At 34.8% G+C, this 23,834-nt stretch overlaps 1 protein-coding gene across 1 annotated transcript in view; it reads right to left on the bottom strand.

Moving 5' to 3' along the window:
* RGS21 (regulator of G protein signaling 21) overlaps positions 1-22,413 on the bottom strand; it is a 32,785-nt gene extending 10,372 nt beyond the window's left edge. Inside the window, exons 1-3 of the mRNA XM_036757982.1 lie at positions 22,403-22,413; positions 18,599-18,675; positions 14,289-14,455 (exon numbers count right to left, since the gene is read on the bottom strand). Coding sequence (XP_036613877.1) covers positions 14,289-14,455; positions 18,599-18,675; positions 22,403-22,413 — 255 coding nt within the window. The remainder of the gene's footprint in view (positions 1-14,288; positions 14,456-18,598; positions 18,676-22,402) is intronic.
* Positions 22,414-23,834: the final 1,421 nt, after the last annotated feature.

The following is a 23,834-nucleotide window of genomic DNA, read 5'->3' as shown; positions in this document are numbered from 1 at the left end:
TTTTTCTGCACCTTTTATGTAATAAAAATTCCCACTTTTAGTGTTACTAACCTTGGGCACCATTACTGATAGATTTTCATGCTGAAATATTTTCATAAGGGCAGGCATTTAAATTAAGAACATGGAAGTTGGGATTGCCTTTCTAAAAACATCCTGGACCAGAATGTTATTCTTTTATCATCACAGAATTCTGAGATGGAAATAAGTGACATCAAGTTATGAGAGGCTGTTAACACTTTGCATTAGAGCATAGAAGTAGACTGATTAGAGAAGTCAGGAAGATTAAATTGAATAGAGATAGATAACCCTTAATCATCTCATATAATAGAGAATATATATACATATATATATATATATACATACACATATATCTATCTGTGTGGATATATGTATGAATTCTCTCTCTCTCTCTCTCTCTCTCTCTCTCTCTCTCTCTCCCCCTCTCTCCTCCCTCCCTCTCCCTCTTCTCTGATAAAACCCTAATTTTTTATAAAAGCATTGGTATTCTTACTAACAAAAAAGTTAATTGATATACACAATTTGTCATAGTTGTTAATGAAAAGGTCAAATAAGTTGTTTTAAGTAGTTTCTCTTTTTATTTTCTCTGCCTATCCTTGCAGGACTAATGTATAGAACAATGTCCAAAAAGCAGGAGGAAGAAATATCCAGGATAATTCCCAAGCTGATTATTTGGAGAACCATTGTCAGTGATATTCAAAAAAGCTTAAATGGTATTTCAATGTCCTGGCTATCATAGCTTTAGAACTAGAAGAGAAGTTAGAGGCCATCTAGCCTCAACTCCCTGATTTCACAACTGAGGAATCTCAAATTTATTCACTTGACCGAAGGCAATAGAAAACAGTGCAAAGATTTGAATTGAGGCTGAGACTCTCAAAGGAGTTCTCAATATCAGAAAGGTCTACATAATGTGCGATAACTACTTTTGGCTTCTACAGTTAAGATGTAATAAAATTGAACAGATTCTTAGAAGTATAGTTGAAGCAGTGAGTTGGCATAGTCCTGTGAGGGTGTCATGTTGAGTAGTGAGGCTCAGAATGAGCTCAAGATGGTGAGAAAGGGCAAGGAAAACAAAATAAAACAAAAAAATCTGTTTTTCTTTTTTAAAAAGAAGCTATATTGGGGGAAAGAGCAATAGATCACTGCTATGTTGATGTGGAAAGGATGATATGCTTGATGGAGAGAAGGTAGAACTATTTAACTTTTATTTTGCTTGTATTTTCTCTGGCAAAAAACAATTTAGGGCTGAAAGGTATAAAACAAAAAAATGGTCAATAGAGAATTTAGGAGATAGTGAGAATCAATGGCAGCCCTTGATGACTTCAGGTCTTTAAGTGCAGATGAACTGTATCTCAGGATAAAGAAATGGCAGGTTAAATTGTTGAGTCACTGTCAGGGATCTTTGAAAGATTGTTGAGATTAGGGAAAGCATAATAGGACGATAGAAAAAAATCTTAATAATAATAAAAATAATAGTAATAGCATCAAATGGAGACTGTAAACTATAGACCAATGAACTTGAAATAATTTCTCAGCAAAATTCTAAAGAATGTTAAAGAGTGGTTACTCAAAATCTAGAAAAGGAAGCAGTGGTCATAAAGAGTCATCATAGCTTCATAAATAATACACCTTTCCAGACTAACTTTATTCCCTTTTTGACAGGGCTACTAGACTGGTGAATCAGGGGAATACTATAGACATAGCTTACTTGGGGTTTTGATTTTTCTTAATTTTATAAATATATTTTCTTCTTACATTAAAGATATTTCCAGATTATCCTGTCTTGGGAGAGCTCTCCTGGAATAAAGTAAAGCAATTAAATAAAATTAACAATGTAGTGACCTCATTTGAAAGTACATACGACTAACCATATCTGTAACCTCCAAAGCTCACTATATATATATATATATATATATATATATATATATATATATATATATATATATATATATATATGTATATGTATATGTATGTATCTATATGTATGATGTGTATATATACATATATACATACACATAAACATATTCCTATATATGTGTATATATATTTTTATTTGGTTAGTTAACAGACATCTACTTTCTTTCCCTCCTATCCCTTAACAAATTCCTCGTTAAAAAAAAAGGAAGAAGGGGCAGCTAGGTGGCACAGTGAGTAGAGCAACGGCCCTGGAGTCAGGAGGACTTGAGTTCAAATCTGACCTCGGACACTTGACACTCTTATTATCTATGTGACCTTGGGCAAGTCACTTAACCCCAATTGCCCTGCTTCCCCCCCTGCAAAAAAATATAAAAAAAGGAAGAAACATCCATAGTCAGTCAAAAAATTCCCCTAATTTACTTAGAATTTAGCAAACTGTTTGATAAAGTATGTCATTGTATCCTTGTGGAAAAGGCAGAGAGGCATGATCTAGATGATAGTACAACTAGACAGATTCTAAATTGATGAAAGTCCAGCCTCGATGAGAACACATTGTTTCAATGTTACCTTGGAATGAGGTCTCCAGTGGAGAGCCACTGTCATCCACGCTTGGTCATATGTGTTTTCAACATTTTTATCCAAGATTCAGATAAAGGTATAGGTTGTACCTTAACAAATTTTCAGGTGTAACAAAGCTAAGAACTATGGCAAATGGTCTGGATGACAGAATCAGAATCCCAAAAGATCTCAAAAAGTTAGGTCATTGGGACAATACTAGTAAGATGAAATTTAATAAACTTGAATGTAAAGTGTTACACTTAGACCCAAGAAAATCGTTTTGGTAATTATGAAAGGAGAATGTTCAGAATCACTTTTCTAGGGAAAAAATCTGAGTATTTTAATGTATTCAAAACTCAGTATGAGTCAAGTGTGATGTGGTAATTAAGAAAGTTAATAGGATCTCAGGCTACATTGAGAGAAGAATAGTTTTCAGAAAGAGAGCAGTAGAATATTTGTTCAGTTCAGAGTTTCATATTTTAAAAAGAGCACTGCTAAGTTGGAAGGTCTCAAGAGAAGATAATCAGAATGATGAAGGACTTCAGGATCATTCTATATGAGAATTTGTTGAAGAAACCTGGATATTTAACTTAGAGAAAAGTTAGGAGGGATAGAATTACCCTTTTCAAAAACCTAACTCCAAACACCTTGAATGATAAATTTTTCTGACTGCTCTACTCTGATAAATTCTTCATACCTCTTGAAGAATGATGAAAACAGTTTTATTTCCTATACTTTTTGCACTTGGTCATGCATTGTCTTTTCTTATAACTTATTCCTTCATTGATCTCTATGCAGATGACTCACATGCATATATGTATGCATATTCATGATCATGTATATCATGTGCATATATGTACAATTGCATGTAAGCATATTGTGCATGTACGCATACTCATGTATATCCATACATTTGTACATATGTGTATACATATGTATTTATGTACAGGTATGTGCATATATACATATATTCCTACATATTCAGAAATTGGGCCATGTATATCAACTACCCCCCCGACACGTGCACACTCACTCACACACACACTTCTCTCTTCTTTACTGTACTTCAGTCCTGCATCAACAGATGTATCTTGGATGTATCTCAAGCTCAGCATGTCCAAAACTAACCTCATCTTCTCTCCCTCCCAAATCTTCCATTTTCCAAACTTTTTTTTATTTCAGAGGCATCACCCTCCTTCCAATATTCTAGGTTCATAACCTTGGTGTTATTGTTGATTCTTACATGTCTTACATGTTTTTTCCACTTATACATTTGCCATTTTATTTTAGACCCTCATTACCTCTTGCCTAGATTATTGAAACAGCATACTAATTCCTCCTCCCTACAAACTGCTGCCAAAATAATTTTTCTTAAGCACATAGAATGTGAATTCTCCATTCAATCAAGTCCAATGATTTTCTGTTGCCTTGAGGATAAAATAAAAACATGCTATTTCTCATTTTTAAAGTCCTAAGTGATCTACTCCTGACCTATCAAGCTAGGTATCATTAAACATCAATCTCCTCTGCCCTGCCCCCATCCATACATCCTATCCCTCCCTCTCTGCAATTTAGAAAAAAAACCTGGCCTTTTCTTTAGTCCTCCTTCACATCTGGAAGGGGCTCTCATCTTACTTCTGCATCATGAAGTCTTCCTCTTCATTTTACATGCAACTCAAGCACCACCTTCTCTATGGGGCCTTTTAAGATCCCTCCAACTGCTTGTGTCCATACTTCGAAATTACTATATATTTAACTCATTATTGTTCATTCCTTTAGTCATGTCCAGCCCTTCATGACCCCATAGACCATATGGCATGCCAGGCCTTTCTATCCTCCACTACCTCCTGAGGCCTGTCCAAACTCATGTTCATTGCTTCTAGGACGCTATCATCTCCTCCTTTACTTTCCCCCTTCTCCTTTTGCCTTCAACATTTCCCAGTATCAGGGGCTTTTCCAATGAGTCTCATCTTCTCATTATGTGGTTGAAATATTTAAGCTTCAGCTTCAGTACTTGTTCTTCCAATGAGTAGTCTGAATTAATTTCCTTAAGTATTGACTGATTTGCTCTTCTTGCTATGCAAGGGACTCTCAAAAATCTTCTACTGCACCACAATACAAAATCGTTGATTCCGTGGTGCTCAATTTTCCTCATAGTCCAACTCTCAGAGCCATAAATTACTATTAGAAAAACTCATGATGGAAAATGCTGTCCACATTCAGAGAAAAAAAAAACAACAACTATGGAGTATGAATGCAGATAAAAGCATATTATTTTCACTTTTTTGTTTTTTTCTTTCTCATGTTTTTCTCTTTTGTTTTGATTCTTCTTTCACAATATTAATAATGTGGAAATATGTTTAATATGATTGTACATGTATAGCCTATATTAGCTTGCTTGATGTCTGGGGGATGGGGTAGGGAAGGGAGGAAGGGAGAAAAAGTTCCAACTCAAAGTCTTACAAAAATGAAGGTTAAAAACTATCTTTACATGTCATTGGAAAAAAAAAACATAAGACACAAGAAAATGTAAAAAAAATCCAAGATTGTAGAATCTTAAGCATAACCTTGCTGGCTTGTGATATGAGCACAGCTATTTGGTAATTGGAACATTCCTTGGCATTGCCCTGTTTTAGGATTGAAACATAAATTGATCTTTTCCAATCAGATGGCCATTGTTAAGGTTTCCAAATTTGCTGGCATTTTGAGTGCAGCACTTTTACAGCATCATCTTTTAGGGTTTTAAATAGCTTAAGTGGAATTCTACTAGTCTTATTGTTAGCAATGCTTCCTAATGCCCCTTTGCCTTCATTCTCCAGGATGTCTGGATCTAGATCAGTAACCATACCATCACGGTTATCAGTGATGTTAAGATCTTTCTTGTATAGGTCTTCTGTGTATTCTTGACATTTCTTAATCTTTTCTACTTCTGTTAAGTCCTTACCATTTTTTTTTCTTGTATCATGCCTATTTTTGCGTGAAACATTCCCTTGGTATCTCTAATTTTCTTGAAGAGAACTCTTGTCTTTCCCATTCTACTTTTTTCCTTCTATTTCTTTGCTTTGCTCATGTAAGAAAACCTTATGTCTCCTTCCAATTCTATGGAATTGTGCATTTAGTTGAGTTTATCTTTCCCTTTCTCCTTTTCCTTTCTTTACTCAGCTATTTATAAAGCCACATTAGACAGCCATTTTGCTTTCTTGTTCTTTTTCTTTGGGATGTTTTTTTTATCGCTGCTTCCTGTGCAGTGCTGGCAACCTCTATTCATAGTTCTTCAGGTACTCTACCAGATTGAGTCCCTTAAATTGATTCATCACTTCCACTTGATATTCATAAGAGATGTCATTTAGTTCATTGAGTTTTATGGTTTTCCATACTTCCTTCAATTTGAGTCCAAATTTTGCAATAAGAAGCTTATGATCTGAGCTACAGTCAGCTCTAGAACTTTTTTTAACTGACTACATGCATAGGCTTCTCCATTTTTGGCTGCCAAGTATATACTCTATCTGATTTCAATATTAAACATCTGGTGGTATTCATGTATAGAGTCATCTTTTGGGTTGGTGTACCACTGTTTGCTATGACCAGTGAGTTATCTCGATAAAACTCAATTGGTCCCTGCCCTGCTTCAATTGTACTCCAAGACCAAACTTGCTTATTATTCAAATTATCTTTTGATTTCCTACTTTAGCATTCCAATCACCTATCATGATTATGACATCTTTTTTGATGCTATTTCTAGAAGATGTTGTAGTCCTTCATAGAACTGGACAACTATGGCCACATAAGCATCAGTGTTTGGAGCACAGATATATAATATTGTGATGTTGAATAATTTGCCTTGGATTCGGATTGGTATCGTTCTGTTTAATTTGAGATTAATATACCAGTACTGCTTTTCTTCCCTCTTTATTGACCACGAGGGCTATTCCATTTCTTCCAAGGGATTCTTGCCCACAGTAGTATGTGTAATGATCAGTTGAACAAAATTCACTCATCTCCATCCATTTAAGATGTCAACGTTTAATTTTTCCATCTCCTGTTTGACCACATCTAGTTTACCTTGGTTCATAGATTTTACATTTCAGGTTCCTATAAAATATTGATATTTATGGTGTTTGACTTTCCTTTTGTCACCACACACATCCACAGCAGAGCTTCCTTTTGATTTTGGCCCAGCTACTTCCTTCTTTCTGGATGTACTTGTAGTTGTGTTCTGCTCTTCCCTATACCATGTTGGATATTTTCTGACCCAACGGGCTTATTTTTTGATGTCATTGCTTTTATCATTTTAATATTGTCCACGGGATTTTCTTGGCAAAAATACTGGAATGGTTTTCAGTTTCCTTCTCCAGTGCACCATCTCTTGTCAGAATTCTTCACTATGATCTGTCCATTTTGGGTAACCCTGCATACCGTAGCTCATAGTTTCACTGAGCTACACAAACCCTTTCACCACAACAAGGAAGTGATATAGGAGGGATATATCTAATTACTCTATGTTTACACATATTCATTTTTAATTTTATATGTATATATATATATATTATATGCACTTATCCCCCCCATTAGAATTTAATGTCCCTATGAGTAGATACTGATTGTTATTTCATTTGTTTTTTACTTATATCCTCAACACCTAGCAAAGTACCTAGCACATTGTAGGTGCTTATGAAAAACTTGATTGAGGATGTGCATTTTTTTCTATCCAAATAAACAGGAGCTTCCTCAGGAGTAAGACTCTTGCTTGTACCCATTTTCTTCTACTACAATGTCTTAAAGCGTAAGTCATAACCAGCAAACTTTTTATTTGAGGCAAGTCCTGGCTGGGCAGTAATTTGGAGTGTGCCATAGGTGTGTGGAAGGGTATCTGCATTACCTTGAGGTTTTCAACCTCATCTGACAGAGCTACCAAAGAGGACAGCAACAAAGTCAGGACAGAGGATGTGCCACTGGTATGAGAACTAGAGTTAGGAAGGGGAATAAAAAATCAAGCTGGTATTGTTTGAAGTAGAGCTAGAGAAGAGATCCTCTGGTATTAGGCAATCAATAGGGCAGCCAGGGAAAAAGCCCCAAAATCTTGAGGCCAGAGCTGGCCATGGAGGTAAGAAAGAAGGGCATGGGTGCATCAGACCAGAGATGTGGCAGTAGAACATACAGAAAAGAAAGCAGCTATAGGAAGGAAACTCCAGGATGCTTGAAGTTATTCACCATGGGGCAAAGTATTCACTGCCCCATCCTAGTTATGGCTGTGTAGGTAGGCTTGAAATTTTTTGCTAAATGAATGACTGAATGGGATAATGCTTTTGGAAAAAAAGATGCAAGAATAATAGGAGATTATATCAGTAGTAGTTTGTTGCCCATAGTGAAGACTGATCTCTTGTCAGGACTTTTACTTTCTAATTCTGCAGATTCCCCTGTACTATATGAATTTTGATTTCCTCATATGAAATAAGAAAATTTAAAAGCTAGGTTACCTTGTACTAGATTTCTAAGAGTTACCTGTATTTTTATGCAACTGCCAACTTATCTGTTCCTCCACTGACAATCATTTATATTTGCATTCATGAGGGGTTTGATAATTTCTACCTGTGGTATGACAGCTATTCTTTAAACATAGTAGAGCAATCAATTATATTTTTCTTCTCTATGTTGATGATCTCCTTTTTTGTACTGATGGATTAATAGTTTAAAATAATTTTCAGTGTATCAACTGATATTATTCCCACAGCCAAATGTGAAGAAATTATCATAAAAGTTGTTTGGAAGCAAAAAAAGAAGTCTAAATGATTTTACTTCCCCCCCACAGGTTTTTTCAAGTCAAATGAAAAGGCTGAAGTGGAAAACACTTTTAATTTTGCTCCTCACATCTAATCTGTCACAAAACTATTCCAATTTTGAAACATATTAATTATGTCTTTGTCTCAATAGTCACAAATCTGGTCACAATCCATAATCTCACTTTTGGCCTTGATGACTTTTCTCTCTATGGATGGCTAAATGGTGATACAGTCGTTTCAGAGGGATTGCCCTAAGATTAAGGAGGACTTAGAAAGGTTTCTTGAAGAAGGTACCATGATTACTAATTGTGTCTTTAATAAAATTTAATTTCCTTATTGTGATCTTTAATTTATTCCACTTTCACCAGCTTATTTATCTCAATTTTTTTAAAAAAAATATTTCTTTTTTTGTCTGAATTCCATTTGCATTTTTTCTTTCTCATTGATCATTTCTCCTTTCTTGAATGACTTCTCCATTTTCACTCTGTTGTCTCTTTTAAAAGTTTACTACAGACTCACCCTATTCTTCTCCATTTGGTATTCCTCTTTATACTTATTGAGTCTATTTCTTGGAATATCAAGAACCATGCATGGTTATGTAAGGCATGATCATAAAACAAGGAGATCTTAAGAAACCCAAACACCAGCTATGCCATAAAATCACCATTATTTTTTGAAGTGTTCTTTGTTAGCACTGCAGTTTTTCAACTGTTTCTGACATTGTGCTCAAATCATTTCAAAAAATCCTTTTTGAGAATTGCTTTTGGAATCAGTTCACAAGTTACAAACAAATACACAGACATGCACGAACACTCAGTTTCATTACTTTATGGTCAAATCTCATTTTGGAGCCAAATGCTATTTATTATGTCTCATGACCCCTCATCTAATTCAATAGACTAGGTACTAAATGACTTTTGACTGTTTTCACAAATCAAATTCACTCTCAGAGGACCAAGGAGTTGCCACCACTGAGGATATTTAGAAGAATGTGACAAAGGCTTTGAAGGTAATTCCCAAAGAGAAATTCCAAAAGTGCTTTGAAATGTGACAGCATCATTTAAAGTACATATCCTCCCAATGTAACTACTTTGAAAACAGTTGACTCCCACTCAGTTATCTAAACTCTAGTATGCCCGTTTAAAAGGCAATTGTATTACTCTTATTTGTTAAAAGATTAATTCTTTGTAAAAAGAAAAGAAAACATGCTATCACAGAGCTTATGATTATTACAAATGGTTTTTACAAGACTTGGTAGATGTAAAATGGATCCCAGAAGAACTTTACAATTTATAGAGTACCTTTGCGGCCCCTCATCCATTGTCATCTTCATACTCATTCTATTTCTTTTGTTTGCATTGCCAAAGTGATTGCTCATTTAGGGATTCAAGCTCATGGTATTCAGAGTTAGATGAGTTGGGTTCTGGTCTTTGCAACTTCTAACCATTTGAGGTTGGGGATGTCACTTCCTCACTGGGTTTCAGTTTTTTCTTCTATAACAACAACAGCAGCAATAAACTTACATTTATATAGCACTTATTCTGTCAGGCACTTTGATAAGCACTTTACAATTATCTCATTTGATCTTCGCAACAACCTTGAGAAGTAAGTGCTTTTATTATCTTTCTTTTAACGGATGAAGAAACAGAGGCAAACAGGTTAAGTGATTTGCCCAAGGTCACGTGTCTAGGAAGTTTCTGAGGCTAGATTTGAACTCAGGTCTTTTTGACCACAGGCCTGGCAATCTGCACTGTTTGACCGAGCTGTAAGATGATGAGGCTGGATTAGCTGATCTAAGAGATCCCTTCTAACTGGAGCTCTATACACAATCCCATTATATCCTACCAGATTCTTTAATTTTTAGGGTGTTTGGAGAAATACAACATGATGGTGATAAGAATTACCCAAAGATGAAGACTTGAAGGGTTATCAGTCTGCATGCACATGTCCTCATTTCTTTGTTAAAAATGATTATGTTATAGTACTATTTCCTGTCTCTATGTACTATTGACATGTAACCAGTATCTATACTCACACATAGATACTCATGTTTTACCAGTGTACTAGTGTTAAAGACTCAGAAAAACTGAGGTCAAGTAATACTCCTAGCTCTACTACTTAGTAGCTGCATGCCCCTGAATAGTTTGCTTCAAATATTGTGTTTTAATTTTCTTACATATCCTATATAATACCAAAATTATATATCATATTTTATGTAATATTTATGGGACAGCTAGGTAACAGTGGATAGAGCTCTAGGCCTTCAGTCAGGAAGACCTGAGTTTAAATTTGGCCTCCTACACTTACTATGCGAGTCTGGGCAAATCATAACCTGTTTGCCTTAGTTTCCTCATCTGTAAAATGAGGATAATAATAGGAACTACCTGGCACATAGTAGGCAGTATGTGCCTGGCAGATAATAGGCACTATATAAATGTTTATTCTCTTCTTTCTCCTAAATAGTAATTATCATATTTATACTTGGTAACTAATTGAGTTGTTGCAAGGAATTTTTTTTTCTAAAGCTTAATGTACTATATATGTGAGTTGTTAATTTTGTTATTGATATTAATAATCTTGTTAATAGTCTAGGAATATTTCCATTATAACTTAACAAATGGGAGTTATAGATACCTACTTCACATTTAGTTATCTAAATGCATGTCTGATTTTCCCCAATGTAATGTAAACTTGAGAGCAGGAATTGTTTTATTTTTGCCTTGCTATCACCAATGTCTAGCACAGTGTCTTGCACAGAGAGCTGTTTAATATATGTAGAAATGAATGGAAAGAAAAGCCAGATGAGAGCTGTAATTATGGCACTTCTTAAACTGTGGGTAGCAACCCCATATGGAGCTTAAGAAGCACTGAAGGGCTCATGAGTGGAAAAAGTTTTAGAAGCCCAGTATACCTAGAAGGAATGTCAGAGGCACTTGAGCACAATGGAAACACTATCAAATCTGCATGTAATGGTGATTATTTTTCATTCTATATTCAAATGAGTTTGCGATGTGAGAGCTAATCTCATGTGTGTATGTGTGTGCCTGTGCTTGCGTGCATGTGTTCATATGTGTGTGTGTATGTTTTGCCAATCAGATCAGGAACTACTACAGATAATGGTAATTTATAGTCAGTTCTGTTTTAGTTTTAGTAGTTTATTCTTTGTCTCTGTACCAGACATGCATCACTGAACAAATGATGACATGCTGTTGATTTTATGGATGAGGAAAATGAGGCACAAAAACCTTGAAAAACTCTGAAATTGGCTCACAATGTTGCCATAACCTAAATATAGCTCAGGATAATTGACCATTTCTACCGCATTATTTTTATAGGACTTTCTTTTAATTCAATCTACTGCAACTTTGATTCAAAATAGTTCTTGAAACAAATTTGTAAAATGGCTGGTTGAAGCCCCTTGATCAATACGAGGTCAGTTATGGAACTGAATTGAACATAAAAAAAAAGATCATAGCCTCATCTCAGTTTTCACTGGGTTGCTTTTCTCTCTATATAAGCTTTTAATAAACACCAGAGAGTTGTCAGTGGAGAGAATTGCTAGCTTAGTTTATGTTTGGAGGAAAATATCTGATAGACTACAAAGAGAGAGGGCAGGTAAATACATCTTAAAATCCTCAAATTCCCATGAAATATTACATATGTGTTATCTAGTAATTCAACTTAGAAAAATCTATAACGATCCAATAAGAATGAAAGTATGATTATTTCAAATACACATAGTTCCTCAGTTTAGTTGAAATTTAGCACATCCCAAGAAATACAATTTTATTTTTGAAAGCATTCCAAAAAGACATTACAATCAATTACCTTGGGCTCAAGTTATAAAAGAAATTATAACTGAGTAACAACAAAAATGAAACCCTGTCTGTGTTTCTGCCATACTGCTGAACTCTACTTGCGACCTTGGACCCTGTACTTTTGTCCTAGCCCTGGGGCCCTAGCTCCTGTTTGGTGAGAATTTATTATAACCAGGTGCCCCAGACCTACCCCAATTCAGTCTCCCCACATTCCTGCCATGTTGTATAAGTCACACACACTTTCCCCACCCTTTTCCACCTTTTTTTCTCTTGGACCAGTAAGAAAGTAAACACTACCATTCTTGGCAAGGTGTCAGTCAGTGGCCATATGACTCTGCTTACCACACTTGTGACTTTTCGGACCAAAACACCTTTTCCTAGGCACAACTCCCCTATATATGTTGTCTAATCCTACTAGAAAGCAAACTCCTTGAGGTCAAGGATAATCTCATTTTTGTATTGTATGCCTAGTATATAGCATGGTATTTGGTATGGAGTAAGTGCTTAAACAAATGATTTTTCATGTAATTAAGTTGACAAACTGTAAAAAGATGTATTTGTTTTATTTTCTAAGATATAGCTAAGCATTTTGGAAAAAAATATTGCAATGTAATATTTATAATCTGGGGTTTAAAATAAAAATTTATTTTTGGAAGTAGTAAATCACATACTGTTAGATATCATAACTCTGACCTCTAATAGAATTAAAAACATCACTTACCCTTTTGAAAAGAAGTAGCTTTTTTCACATACTAATAGAATTTTCAAACATTCTATTCAACAGTATGGCAATTAAGGTCTGCTAACTAGAACGAACTTTCCAAAGAATAACGAATCTTTGTTTTAAAACCATGTCACAAGTAGGATGTCTATACAATCAATTTCAAAGCTATTTAGTGAGTGATATGCTAACCAACTAAAAAAATTTTGGTAATGGTATTTTTAATTTCCCAGACTTTCACTTATTCTTAGAGGGTTACTGAAAAATAGGTATTGAAATGTAAGAAGAGAGTTTTTTTTTTCTTGTTTGCCTCTTTACCACTCTTACCGTGGTCATCTGTTTGTCATGTTCACTTCAGACTACTAAAACATTTTGGAAACACTGATGATTACTAGAATCTTAAACTAGTGAGGACAACTACCAGTAGAGCAGCTCTTGATGAGACTTGATGAGATCACATTACACTGATGCCCTACAATCTTTGGGGTTTCCTATTAATTTCTGAGGTTCAACATTTTAATCTAATCATATTGATGCCTTCTTTTTGCGTAATGTATAAAAGGGAAGTGGCATGCTGCTGTATAGATAGACCACCATATCTGGAATCAGGTAACTGGATTCAAATCCCAGCTCTATCTCTGCAAATTTAAGCTAGCTTTTTTGTTATTATTTCTCTGGCCTTCAGTTTCCTTATGTGTGAGCAGAAGGCATTGGACTAAAAACCTAAGTCCTTCCCAATTTTAAAATCAATGATCCTTTATCACTAAGAGTCTGAAGTCTTAGGACTTGGTGCTGCAATGGATAGAAAAGGAGATCTAGAATTAGGAAGACGAGAGTTCAAATCTGTCCTCAGACACTGACTATGTAGATGACTCTGACAAGTTATTTCACCTGGTTCTGCCTCAGTTTCCTTATATATAACATATAGATAGTAATAGGCCTGCCTCTCAGGGTTGTAGTAAGGACAAAAAAGAGAATATTTGCAAACTACTTTGTAAAACTTAAAGTGCTATGTAAATGCTAACTACCATGGTTATTTTTATTAAAATTGAATCGGCTCAACAATTTTGGGGGTGGAATGGATGAATGTTACCTTTTTTTAAATGTGTCAATTTAAGCAGAGTTTAATTGAATTGTCCATGGGCAAAATCAGCGAAGTTACTAAAAGTAAACCAAGTCTTCCTATGTAGTGATCAGCCTGCATTCCTGATCTGAGAGAACTATTATTTATTTTCTGATCATTAAGCAATCATTCTCCATCTATGTGCATTCACACCAGGAGATGATTGGAGTATCAGTTTTTCTTAATAACTATTCCCTAGTTCTTATCTGTTTGCTTTTGCAGACTTAAAAAAACCACACACAATGGTCATTTAATGAGGCTTGCTCTCAGAGGGACTGAAAATGCTTTAAGTTGATCACAGTTTTTGCTACATGTAGTGGAACTAAGATTGTTCACTATACTTTTATTTTTACCTCTTTGGGGGCATCAGCTTGGATGAATTCAGAATAAATCATCCTGGCTTTAGAGGCAATTTTTTCTGCAGATTCAGTTTTCTTGTAATCTTCACAGGCCAGCCAGAACTCAACATTCTCTTCACTAAATTCTGACTTCAGAAATGTTCTAAAAGCATCTAGACCAGCTGTAAAAAAATAAGAAAAAGTATTATAAAAGCTATAAAATAATATTGCCAAATGTATGTTAGGCAACAAATATTCACTTTTTGAAATATAAGTATTTAAAAATTTCCCATTTCTTTCCCTTGCAGATCACATTTAAATAATTAATTATAGATATGCTTACTTAACACTTACATGAGGACATTGTTGCATAATGGATAAAAGAGCTGGCCATAGAACCAGGATGACCTTAGTTCAAGTCCTGTCTCTGACACACACAAGCTGGGTGCACATAGCCAAATCCCTTATCCACTAGCATACATGGGTAACTCCCTGAAGCTATGCAAACAAGTTTCTGATCTGCATTGGCAGAGGAAGCTTACTTTGTGGGAGTTCCGTATACTAATGAAATCAGTCCCAGACCAAACTGCACCCAACCCAAACCAACCCAACCAAGGCTACTTTCATTAATACATTCTTCAAGATCTCTATCATTTATTTATTGTTGACCTAAAAATCCTATTTTATAATGCTTGAACATTTTGAGACTCTTTAATGAATTATGTCCCAAATTGAATCCTTCTGCTATTCTTTCGACAACAAGGATAGAAAGAGGCAATTAATATCTTCAGTGCTTTTGAGAAATACACTGCTAATCCTGTGATGGGCTTGAGGAAATGAAGTATCTTTAGCACATCTTGAAAATAAATCGGTCTTGTGACAATCTTCTGTTTCCTTATATCCCTTTACTATTTAAGGTTAACATATAATTAATCGATAATGATGACAACCCAACAAGTAGATCATAGGATATCTTAGGTCTAGTGCTATAAAAGACCTCATATTCAATCTAGTTCAACTTTCTCATTTTACAGTTGAAGGGACTTAGATATTGAATGTCTTGCTTAAGGTGGTTCCATGGCATGATTCAATTAGATAGCAAGATATAGATACCTAGGTTGTCTTCATTTGTGTTACCAGACAAAGGCAGCACCCTAATGCTACCTCATTATATTTAACAAATTATACCTCTTTCCAGTGGCACCCTATGTCTTCCAGGAAAGACAACAGGTTTAACTATGGATTAATTGCCCTTCCTAGAAAACATTCTTCTAATCCTATCTAATTAGTATATGCATAAACTACCTGTGCCCTCAGAGCATTGAATTTTTAATTTTTGAAATCAGTAGGAAATAGAACCAAGAATTTGAAAGATAATCAGAGGAAAGGAAGAGGAAACCAGTAGGGAAAAGAAGAATATAATAAATGAGTAAAGATTACAGGGAAGGTGCCATCGAATATTAAGCTGAAGACTACATGACAGAGAGTAAGGGCAATATAGGAAAAGGGCAAAAGGAATTGGATATGAAGAACATAAAATGTGTAATATAACAAGGGCTTGTAGTTGTATAATGGTTTAAGTTTTATAAACCACTTAATGTATATTATTCCATTTGATCCCCATAATAGCTCTATATTAAAAGTATTTTGTAAATGCCTACTATATGCCAGCCACTGTGGTGGGCGCTAAGGATACAAGTACAAAAACATGAAACTATCCTCATTTGCAAGGAGTTTGTATTCTAATCTAGACGATAAGGAGACAATGTACAGAGGAGTGAGCACTGGATCTGGGATAAGGAAGAGCTGAGTTCAAATCTGACCTCAGACACTTATTAGCTGCGTGATCCTAGACATATCACTTGACTTTGGCCTCAGTTTCCTCATATGTAAAATGAAGATGAAAATAGCACCTACTTCCATGGTTTTTGTGAAGATAAAATAAAATATTATTTGTGGGGTACTTTGTAAAACTTAAGGTATCATATAAATGCCAGCTGCTATTATTACCACATAAAGATATAAAGTCAATAGATAAAAATATATGCTATATAAGTATATTAAAGGTTATTTGAGAGGGAGAATATTAGTAGTTAGAATGATTAAGAAAAGCTTCATGCAGAAGACAGTGTTGGGTTGTATCTTAAATGAAGAGAGGAACTCTTATAGGAGGTGAAGGCAAGGAGGGAATACATTTCAGGTTGTATAAAACATGGAGACAGGAGACAGAGCATTGTGTGCAAGAATAGAGGAATGGCCAGTAAGAGGGAGAGTAATGTCTTATGTCAGAAATGTCCAGGCTGTGAAAGGGTTTAAAAAACTAAACAGAGATGTACGTATTTTATTCCAGAGGCAATAGGTAACCATTGGATTTGATAGGTTAATGAAATCACATGGCCAGTTCTAAACTTAAAAAATGACTTTGGCAGCACTGTATAGGATGGTCTGGAATTATGAGAAACTTGAGATAGGGAGACAAATTAGGAGGCTATAATAATCTAAACAAATAATGAGGGTTTTTAACTGCATGGGTGGAGAGAAGGAATCAGATGCAAGAAATGGTGTGAAATTAGAAATGGCATTATTTAGCAACTTTGGAAGCTGGAAAAATGATAGTACCTTTGAGGGAAATAGGAAAATTGGAAGAGAGGAAGATGGGGTAGGGGGAAGGAAGTTCATGAGCTTGATTGTGGGTTTGTTGATTTTGAACTATCTCAAGGGCATGCAGTTTGAAACATGCAATATGCAGTTGGTGATGTGGAATTGAAAGTTAGTGGAGACAATGACTGGATGAACATCCCCACATATATACACAGTTTGAGTTGAGTCATGAAGTCAGAAGCCAGGCTGCAAAGGGTTTAGGAGTGAGAGGAGATGAAGTGGAGGTGGGAGTTATAGATAGCTTTTCCAAGTAATTTTCCTGAGAAAGGGAGGAGAGATATAACATGCTGGATTGAAGGGGTGGCAGGATCTAGTGAAGATTTATTTTAGGTAGGGAGATTTGAATATATTTGAAAACAGTAGGATAATAACCAGTTGATAGGATGATTTGAGAGACAGGACGATGGAAGATGCGATGTGATGGAGAAAGGAGAGAACTGAATCAGGTGCCGAGGGATTAGTCTCAGTAATGAGAAGGGCCAGCTCATTGTCAGAAACTGGGAGAAAGGAGAAAAGAGTCAGAGATCATGTCAAAGGGTTTTAATATGAAGAGAACAGGAGAGGGAACTCAAGTCTAATGACCTTAAATTTCTCATATGAGAGAAGGGAGAGTATGGAAGGTTTGAGGAGAGAACAGCTGTGGAAAATGAGATAGTGAATCAAGGCCAGCTTCGTCACATGGCATGGCTAGTAAATGGTAGAGCTAAAATTTGGATGCATGTCTTCTGACTCCAAGGCCAGTGTCTATACACACACACACACATATTCACGTATACATATATACACATATGTATATATTCACATATACATATGTGTCCTGTACAATAAAATCCAATATATATGCTCTATATCATACATAATAATTTCATTTTAAACTGATTGTTTTCATGTAGTTACAGATTAAACATTGCTTTTTTTCAAGGTAATAGTACCAAAGTCAGAATTAGGTTGTGATTTTATGTCAATAGATTAAGGTAGGCAGAAAAATTATTATACAACTAACTTGGAACTGTTTCTTTTTTATTGACATTTTAATTCTCAACCGCATCATTTCTTTTAGCCTATTTGTTTCAGGTTTTGCTTCCATGCACATATATATGGATATTTTAATTCATAAGTACACAGTATTTGTTAGTTAACTATTCTATTATACCTGTTGTCCACAAATGTGTGTATGTATGTGTGTGTGTGTGCGTGTGCGTGTGCATGTGTGTGTATGTGTGTGTGTGTGTGTGTGTGAGAGAGAGAGAGAGAGAGAGAGAGAGAGAGACAGAGAGAGAGAGACAGAGACAGAGAACCCTAAAATATGCCCAAAAGAGGCAATATGTTATAGCATAGAGACTGCTGGGCTTAGCAAAGAAATAGGTTCAAGTCTTACTTTTGACAATTACTAGATGTGTGATGTCGGGCAAGTCAGGCTCCTTGTGATTTCAGACAACTTCCTAAGCGTAATCTACTCAACCCCAGACAGTTTTGATCTGCTTTGGTAGAAGAATGAAATTAGAGATGGGATCTGCTTTACCAATGGGAATTCCCACATGATAAGGTAACCATGTTATTGATATCATAGCTCCATGGTTATAATCACAACTCAGAAGGCAGCCCTTGTGTTTATATTCAAATTTCTATTTGGATAAAACTGTGCATCAACAGCTTGGTCTTACCTTTGTTGGCTAGAAGTGTATCCATGGACTCTGACCAGGCCATTGGGTTTGTGGATGTTGACCTGTGGAAACAACATCTACCCTTGAAAATAGCATTGTGATCTTTTGCCTTTACAAACTATAGTCATCTTGAGGCTCTCTCTACATAATTTTTCAAAGACAACTTTAACGAGCTGTTGATTAATAACTTTTAACATTTCAATATGAATCCAATAGTGAAAGGTCAATAAAAATTATATAACCATTCTTTTCCAGTGTGAAGCTAACCTTAGAGACCCTAAAAATATATTGTAATTTGGCATTGGTGACTTCTTTATTAATCTAGCAGACAGTAGTAATAATGTTTGCAATTGGTCCAACTATAACAGAGGCACAAGAGAGATATTACTCATTGTTCTGTAGGGGAGTACCAAATTACTTCTTAACTATGAACGGATTAACCATTAATTTATGTGACATTCTTCTACTCTGTCCCAGAAAAAAATATCCAAAGGCTTTTCATGATAGCAATGGTGATAAATGGACTATTTTCCAATGTATTTGAGGGTAAAAATTGACTTGGTTCACAATTCTTCTTCTCAATGAGGTTTTGATTAAGAGTTTCAAGTAAGTAATACTCTTGAAAATGCTTGTCTGTTTCCTAATATTCCGAAAATCCCTGCCTACTCTTTTTTAGGACCCCAACCCTAAGATAAGATTAGTATATAATGAGTTAGTGTGCTCCAAATTCTGTGCTAATTTAAATCAGTTATCTAATGGTTTGCCATAACAGAATATGAACTTTTCCAAACACACACACACACACACACACACACACACACAATTTTTTTTGCCCTCAGCCATTTGAAGGAGTATCCTTTTAGAGGAGTTTGATGTAATAGTAAATTAATCAGTTTTAAGATGTGGGCTTTTTTTTTTTTTGCATTTTTCCCTTAAGAAAAAAAAAACAGATTTCCCAGTCTTCTTTACCAGAAAGCACTTGCCTCAGGGAAAGAGAAGTGTAGTACTTTGTTTGGCAGTATGACTTTGTTTTAAAAGGTAGTGATATTTTACAATTTATACTTTAAAATTAGACCTTGACAATTTGGAAGATTCTTTTAAATGAGATTAACTCATATTAGTATCATTCCCATAGAAATAGCTTGAATTAACCTCTGAGGCTATGTTATATGATTCCAAGTTTGTTTGTTTGTTTTTCCTTTCTGTCTTCTGGTTTAATAATATCTTTATGGAATTAAATGGTATTAAATTAGTTCTCCCCCTGCCCCAGCAGCAATGATGCCCCTATCTTTCATAGCTGCTTAACAAGGGCAATATGTCTGATGATCTACCTAGCTAATTACCAACTTTTATTTCTGCCTTCCATTTTCTTATTCTGCAGTTTTAAGGCTTCAGGAAGTCTGAACTTCTTCCATGTGGGAACTCTCTCCTGTCTGTAGAGAGTTGGTGATGTGATATATAATACCATACATCATTTTTTAGTTTTATCTAAATGGATTTCTTTCATACAATGGAGGATTCACTGGAGAGATGGTCATTAAGGGAAAGTTATAGGTGTTAAAAAGGGGAGGGCATTGTTAAGACCTGTGGTTTCATTGGAGTGTGGTAGAATGTGAGACCACCTCTGTCCTTAAGGTGGGGACTCCAAAGGCAGATCAACAACCATTTTGTAATTTAGAGTCTTAGAGACTTATCTTGGTCAAGGAGAGGAAATTATTTGAAAGGTATACTATATTACAAAAATTAGATTTTCATGTGAGCGTATCGGCTAAGTGGTCTAGAGTATACAGAGGAAGAAGGGAGCTAGTGAAAGGTGACTACATAGGATTGACTGCCATTTTCATATTTTCATTTGTTTTAGAAATTCCTCATTAAATACCTAGACTGTTGTTTCTCTGTACTTAGACGCTCTGGCCCTCAGAAAGCAAACTTAGATTGTCTTTAGAATTTGCATAACGTGATGCCAACTGACACATATTATGATCTGCCATAGCCATGAGAATGGAGGGTCACTCAGAGGTTAGGATAAAAAAATAGGACTTTGTCATCCTAGATAAGTTCAGCATGTTTCTATGTATTACCTTGACTTGTAAGTATTTTAAATTATGATACTATTTTCTATTTCTGAGAAAACTCCTCCAACAATTAAAACATAGGACATTTAATTATTATCAACATTTCAAAAGAATCAATAATTCTGTATAATTCTCCTTCCACTGACAGAGTTCAACCCTCCTATAACTTAGTTATGTCATTATTTAATTTTTACATTCTGTTGAAATGAATTTTATTTATTACCATTTGTTAATTCCTAAATAGTTGTTGGTTTCTAATTTTGGTCATGATTTTTTTTCAACCCTATTATAAACAATCATGTTTTTATCAGCTTCTGCATAAGTAAAAATAGGTTAAAGAATCTGTCATTTCAAGTAGAACCAATATGGACGATGATGTCATGTGGGGGTAGGGGGGAGTCCTAGTTTAGAGATCAGAGGACTTGTTTTTGAAGCTTAACTCTTTCACTATCTCTACAACAAATACATTGATAAAATGCATGCATCTGAATTTGGAAAAGTAAGTGGTCACTGATTTTCAGAGTACTCTAGGGTTAAAGTCTCTGTGGGTGAGTGGCGTATATAGCTATTTCCCAGTTGTTAGCTACTTTCTCTCTTATATTATTCCAAATCTGCCTTAGATCAGGGTTTGTGGTACATTTTCTTATTTCCTGTCAAATGAGATATGCAAGTAAAACATTTAATTTTTACGCTGTATTCAGTTGTGTGTCTGGAGTCAAATACATACAAGAAATACATCATGTGTGCATGATTGATTTCCTTTCAATTTTCTTAATTTAAAAAATACCATAAAGACCATCAATATTCCCATTTTTGTGTCCAATAAAGAGTCATGACTGATGTTTCTAGATATCTGTATGGACGGGCAAGTTGAGAAACCATTTTGTGAGTCCATTTCCTTATTTGTGAAATGGGGGTCATAGTAGTATTTACCTCACAGGACTGATGTGAGGATGAGATAGTGTAATGTGTGTTAAATGTTTTATAAACATTATTATATTTACTCTACTTATATTTTTCAGTGGACTTCATGTAGAAATCTTCTTGTGACAAATTCCTATCTTGCTATTCATTTTTGTATTTAATATTATAAATTGATTTAAAAATATGTATGTCATTTAATATATTGTACCATGAACTATCTATTTGTATTATTATTACAGCTTTATTTTGCTAACTATGGAAGCTAGATTGCTGATATTATGTAAAATGTGATATCTAACAACTTTGTCAGTTCACTGTGTACTAGAGAATGCAAAGTCCAATCCAGGGGTCTTTCAGGAGATAACTTTCATTTAAGCAGGACACTATTCCCTCCTTTTTGAACAGGTAATGCTTATTTTAAAATCTGCAAATAAAAACACATACTGCAATATAGAAATTGTGTTCCTATCATAGATAACTAATGCATGTAATGTGTTCTATAATTTTTGTTGAGCATAAAATCCATGAGTTAAAAACATAGCTGAAATGATAAGCTTAAATATCTGGTTTTACATTTGTTCGTCTTAATGAATCTGTAAGAGCAAGCCCAAGAGTGTTGGCATCTTTTAAGAAAAAGAAGGAAAGTAGGGGAGGGAAACAGGGAAGAACAAATCAGAGAACTGGCAATAATTAGCATATTTGTCATCAGCAAGAAAAAGAGAAAACATCCACCCAGACTCATCAAAAAGTCAAGCGTTTCATTCTGTACATAGTCTAAGATTAAAAATAGCGTTAAACAACTCACTTCACTGGCATTTTTCGTTCCACTGTCTGACTGTCACAGATGATGTAGAATGTCTCTTTCTGACTGATCTTCAGGCTGAAGGTAACGTGACAGCAGGAACATGACAATTAGTATGCAAATACCTGGTCATTGGGTTATAAATTAACATTGTTTAAATCATGCTTTCCTATTGTGTTTCAGTTTAAGTTTGAGAAGGTTCAACAGACTATTGTTTTCATTGGTTAACACATTTAAACCTACTCAGTACCAGAATAACAATGTAAACAAACAGTGCAGTGCTATGAGTTCTAGGACATAATTTCAATATGTTCCTATAATACAGTTTATATTGAATACGCTGTTTCACATGAAGTCAAATCAACACAGAAAATTGCATTTAGAATTTTAATATTCATAGCTTGGTTTTCATACTTACATTTATAGGACTCTAACAAGATCATTTTTGTTTTCCTTTGGATTGTCAAAGACAGAGGACCAATGATTTCTATCAACGTATGCTTAAACTGACTGCATTTACTTAATGTACTATATATATATGTATATATATGTATGCATTACATATACGTATACATATATAAATATTTTCACATGTAGTACTAGGCTTCTTACTTTGAAAGCTCTATACAGGTATTTTCATGGAAAGAATCATGTACATTTACATATTATTTTTATCCATGGATCTCAGACTTGTTTGTCTGCTTTTTTCACAGTTTCACTGTCAAAGCAATTAAGATCAATCTAGTAACAAGGAAACCTGAGTGAAAAATGAAACATTTTCATAAAGGTGAGGCTCTTAAGACATTATGGTTGTTTGAATTCAAACTCTTAATACTGTAACCCCAGAAAATAAGTGATTATTTCCTTCCATATTTGAATTATGGAATCATAGAAAATCAGAACTCAAAGGAATCTTTGGGGTTAACAAGTCTAACCTTTGCATAAAACTAAAGCTTTTAACTTTAAAACAGCCCAGTGATATAATTCTTCACCTTCAGTGAATGGAAAACTCATTTTCTAGCAAGGAAGTTCATTTTGTTTTTGAATAGCTTTAACTATTTGGAATTTTTTCTATTAAGAAAAAATCTATTTATCTCTTCTGTACCCTTACCCTCCTGTTTTAATTCTGCTCTCTGGAGACATCTAGAATAAATCTGATGTTCTTTTATTGTCTAGCCCATCAAACATTTGAAGGCAACAATCATATATACACTTAGCCCCTATGCCTTTTTCTTCAGCAGACTAAACATCCCAAGTTCTTTGGAGATCCCTGTTCATCTTTTCCTTGAACACAGGGAAAGGATAGGGATGGTATTTGATGGTATCAGATTTTCCAGTGCTTACAAATCTTCTGAAAATGATTAGGATATATTTTAAAGCTATCCCAACTCTTTAAAAATATAGATAATAGAATTACTACTTAGTATATTGCTGC

The sequence above is a fragment of the Trichosurus vulpecula genome, chromosome 4 (assembly GCF_011100635.1).
Source record: "Trichosurus vulpecula isolate mTriVul1 chromosome 4, mTriVul1.pri, whole genome shotgun sequence".
In the NCBI taxonomy this organism is placed as follows: Eukaryota; Metazoa; Chordata; class Mammalia; order Diprotodontia; family Phalangeridae; genus Trichosurus; species Trichosurus vulpecula.
This window is presented reverse-complemented; position numbering and strand designations above follow the sequence as displayed.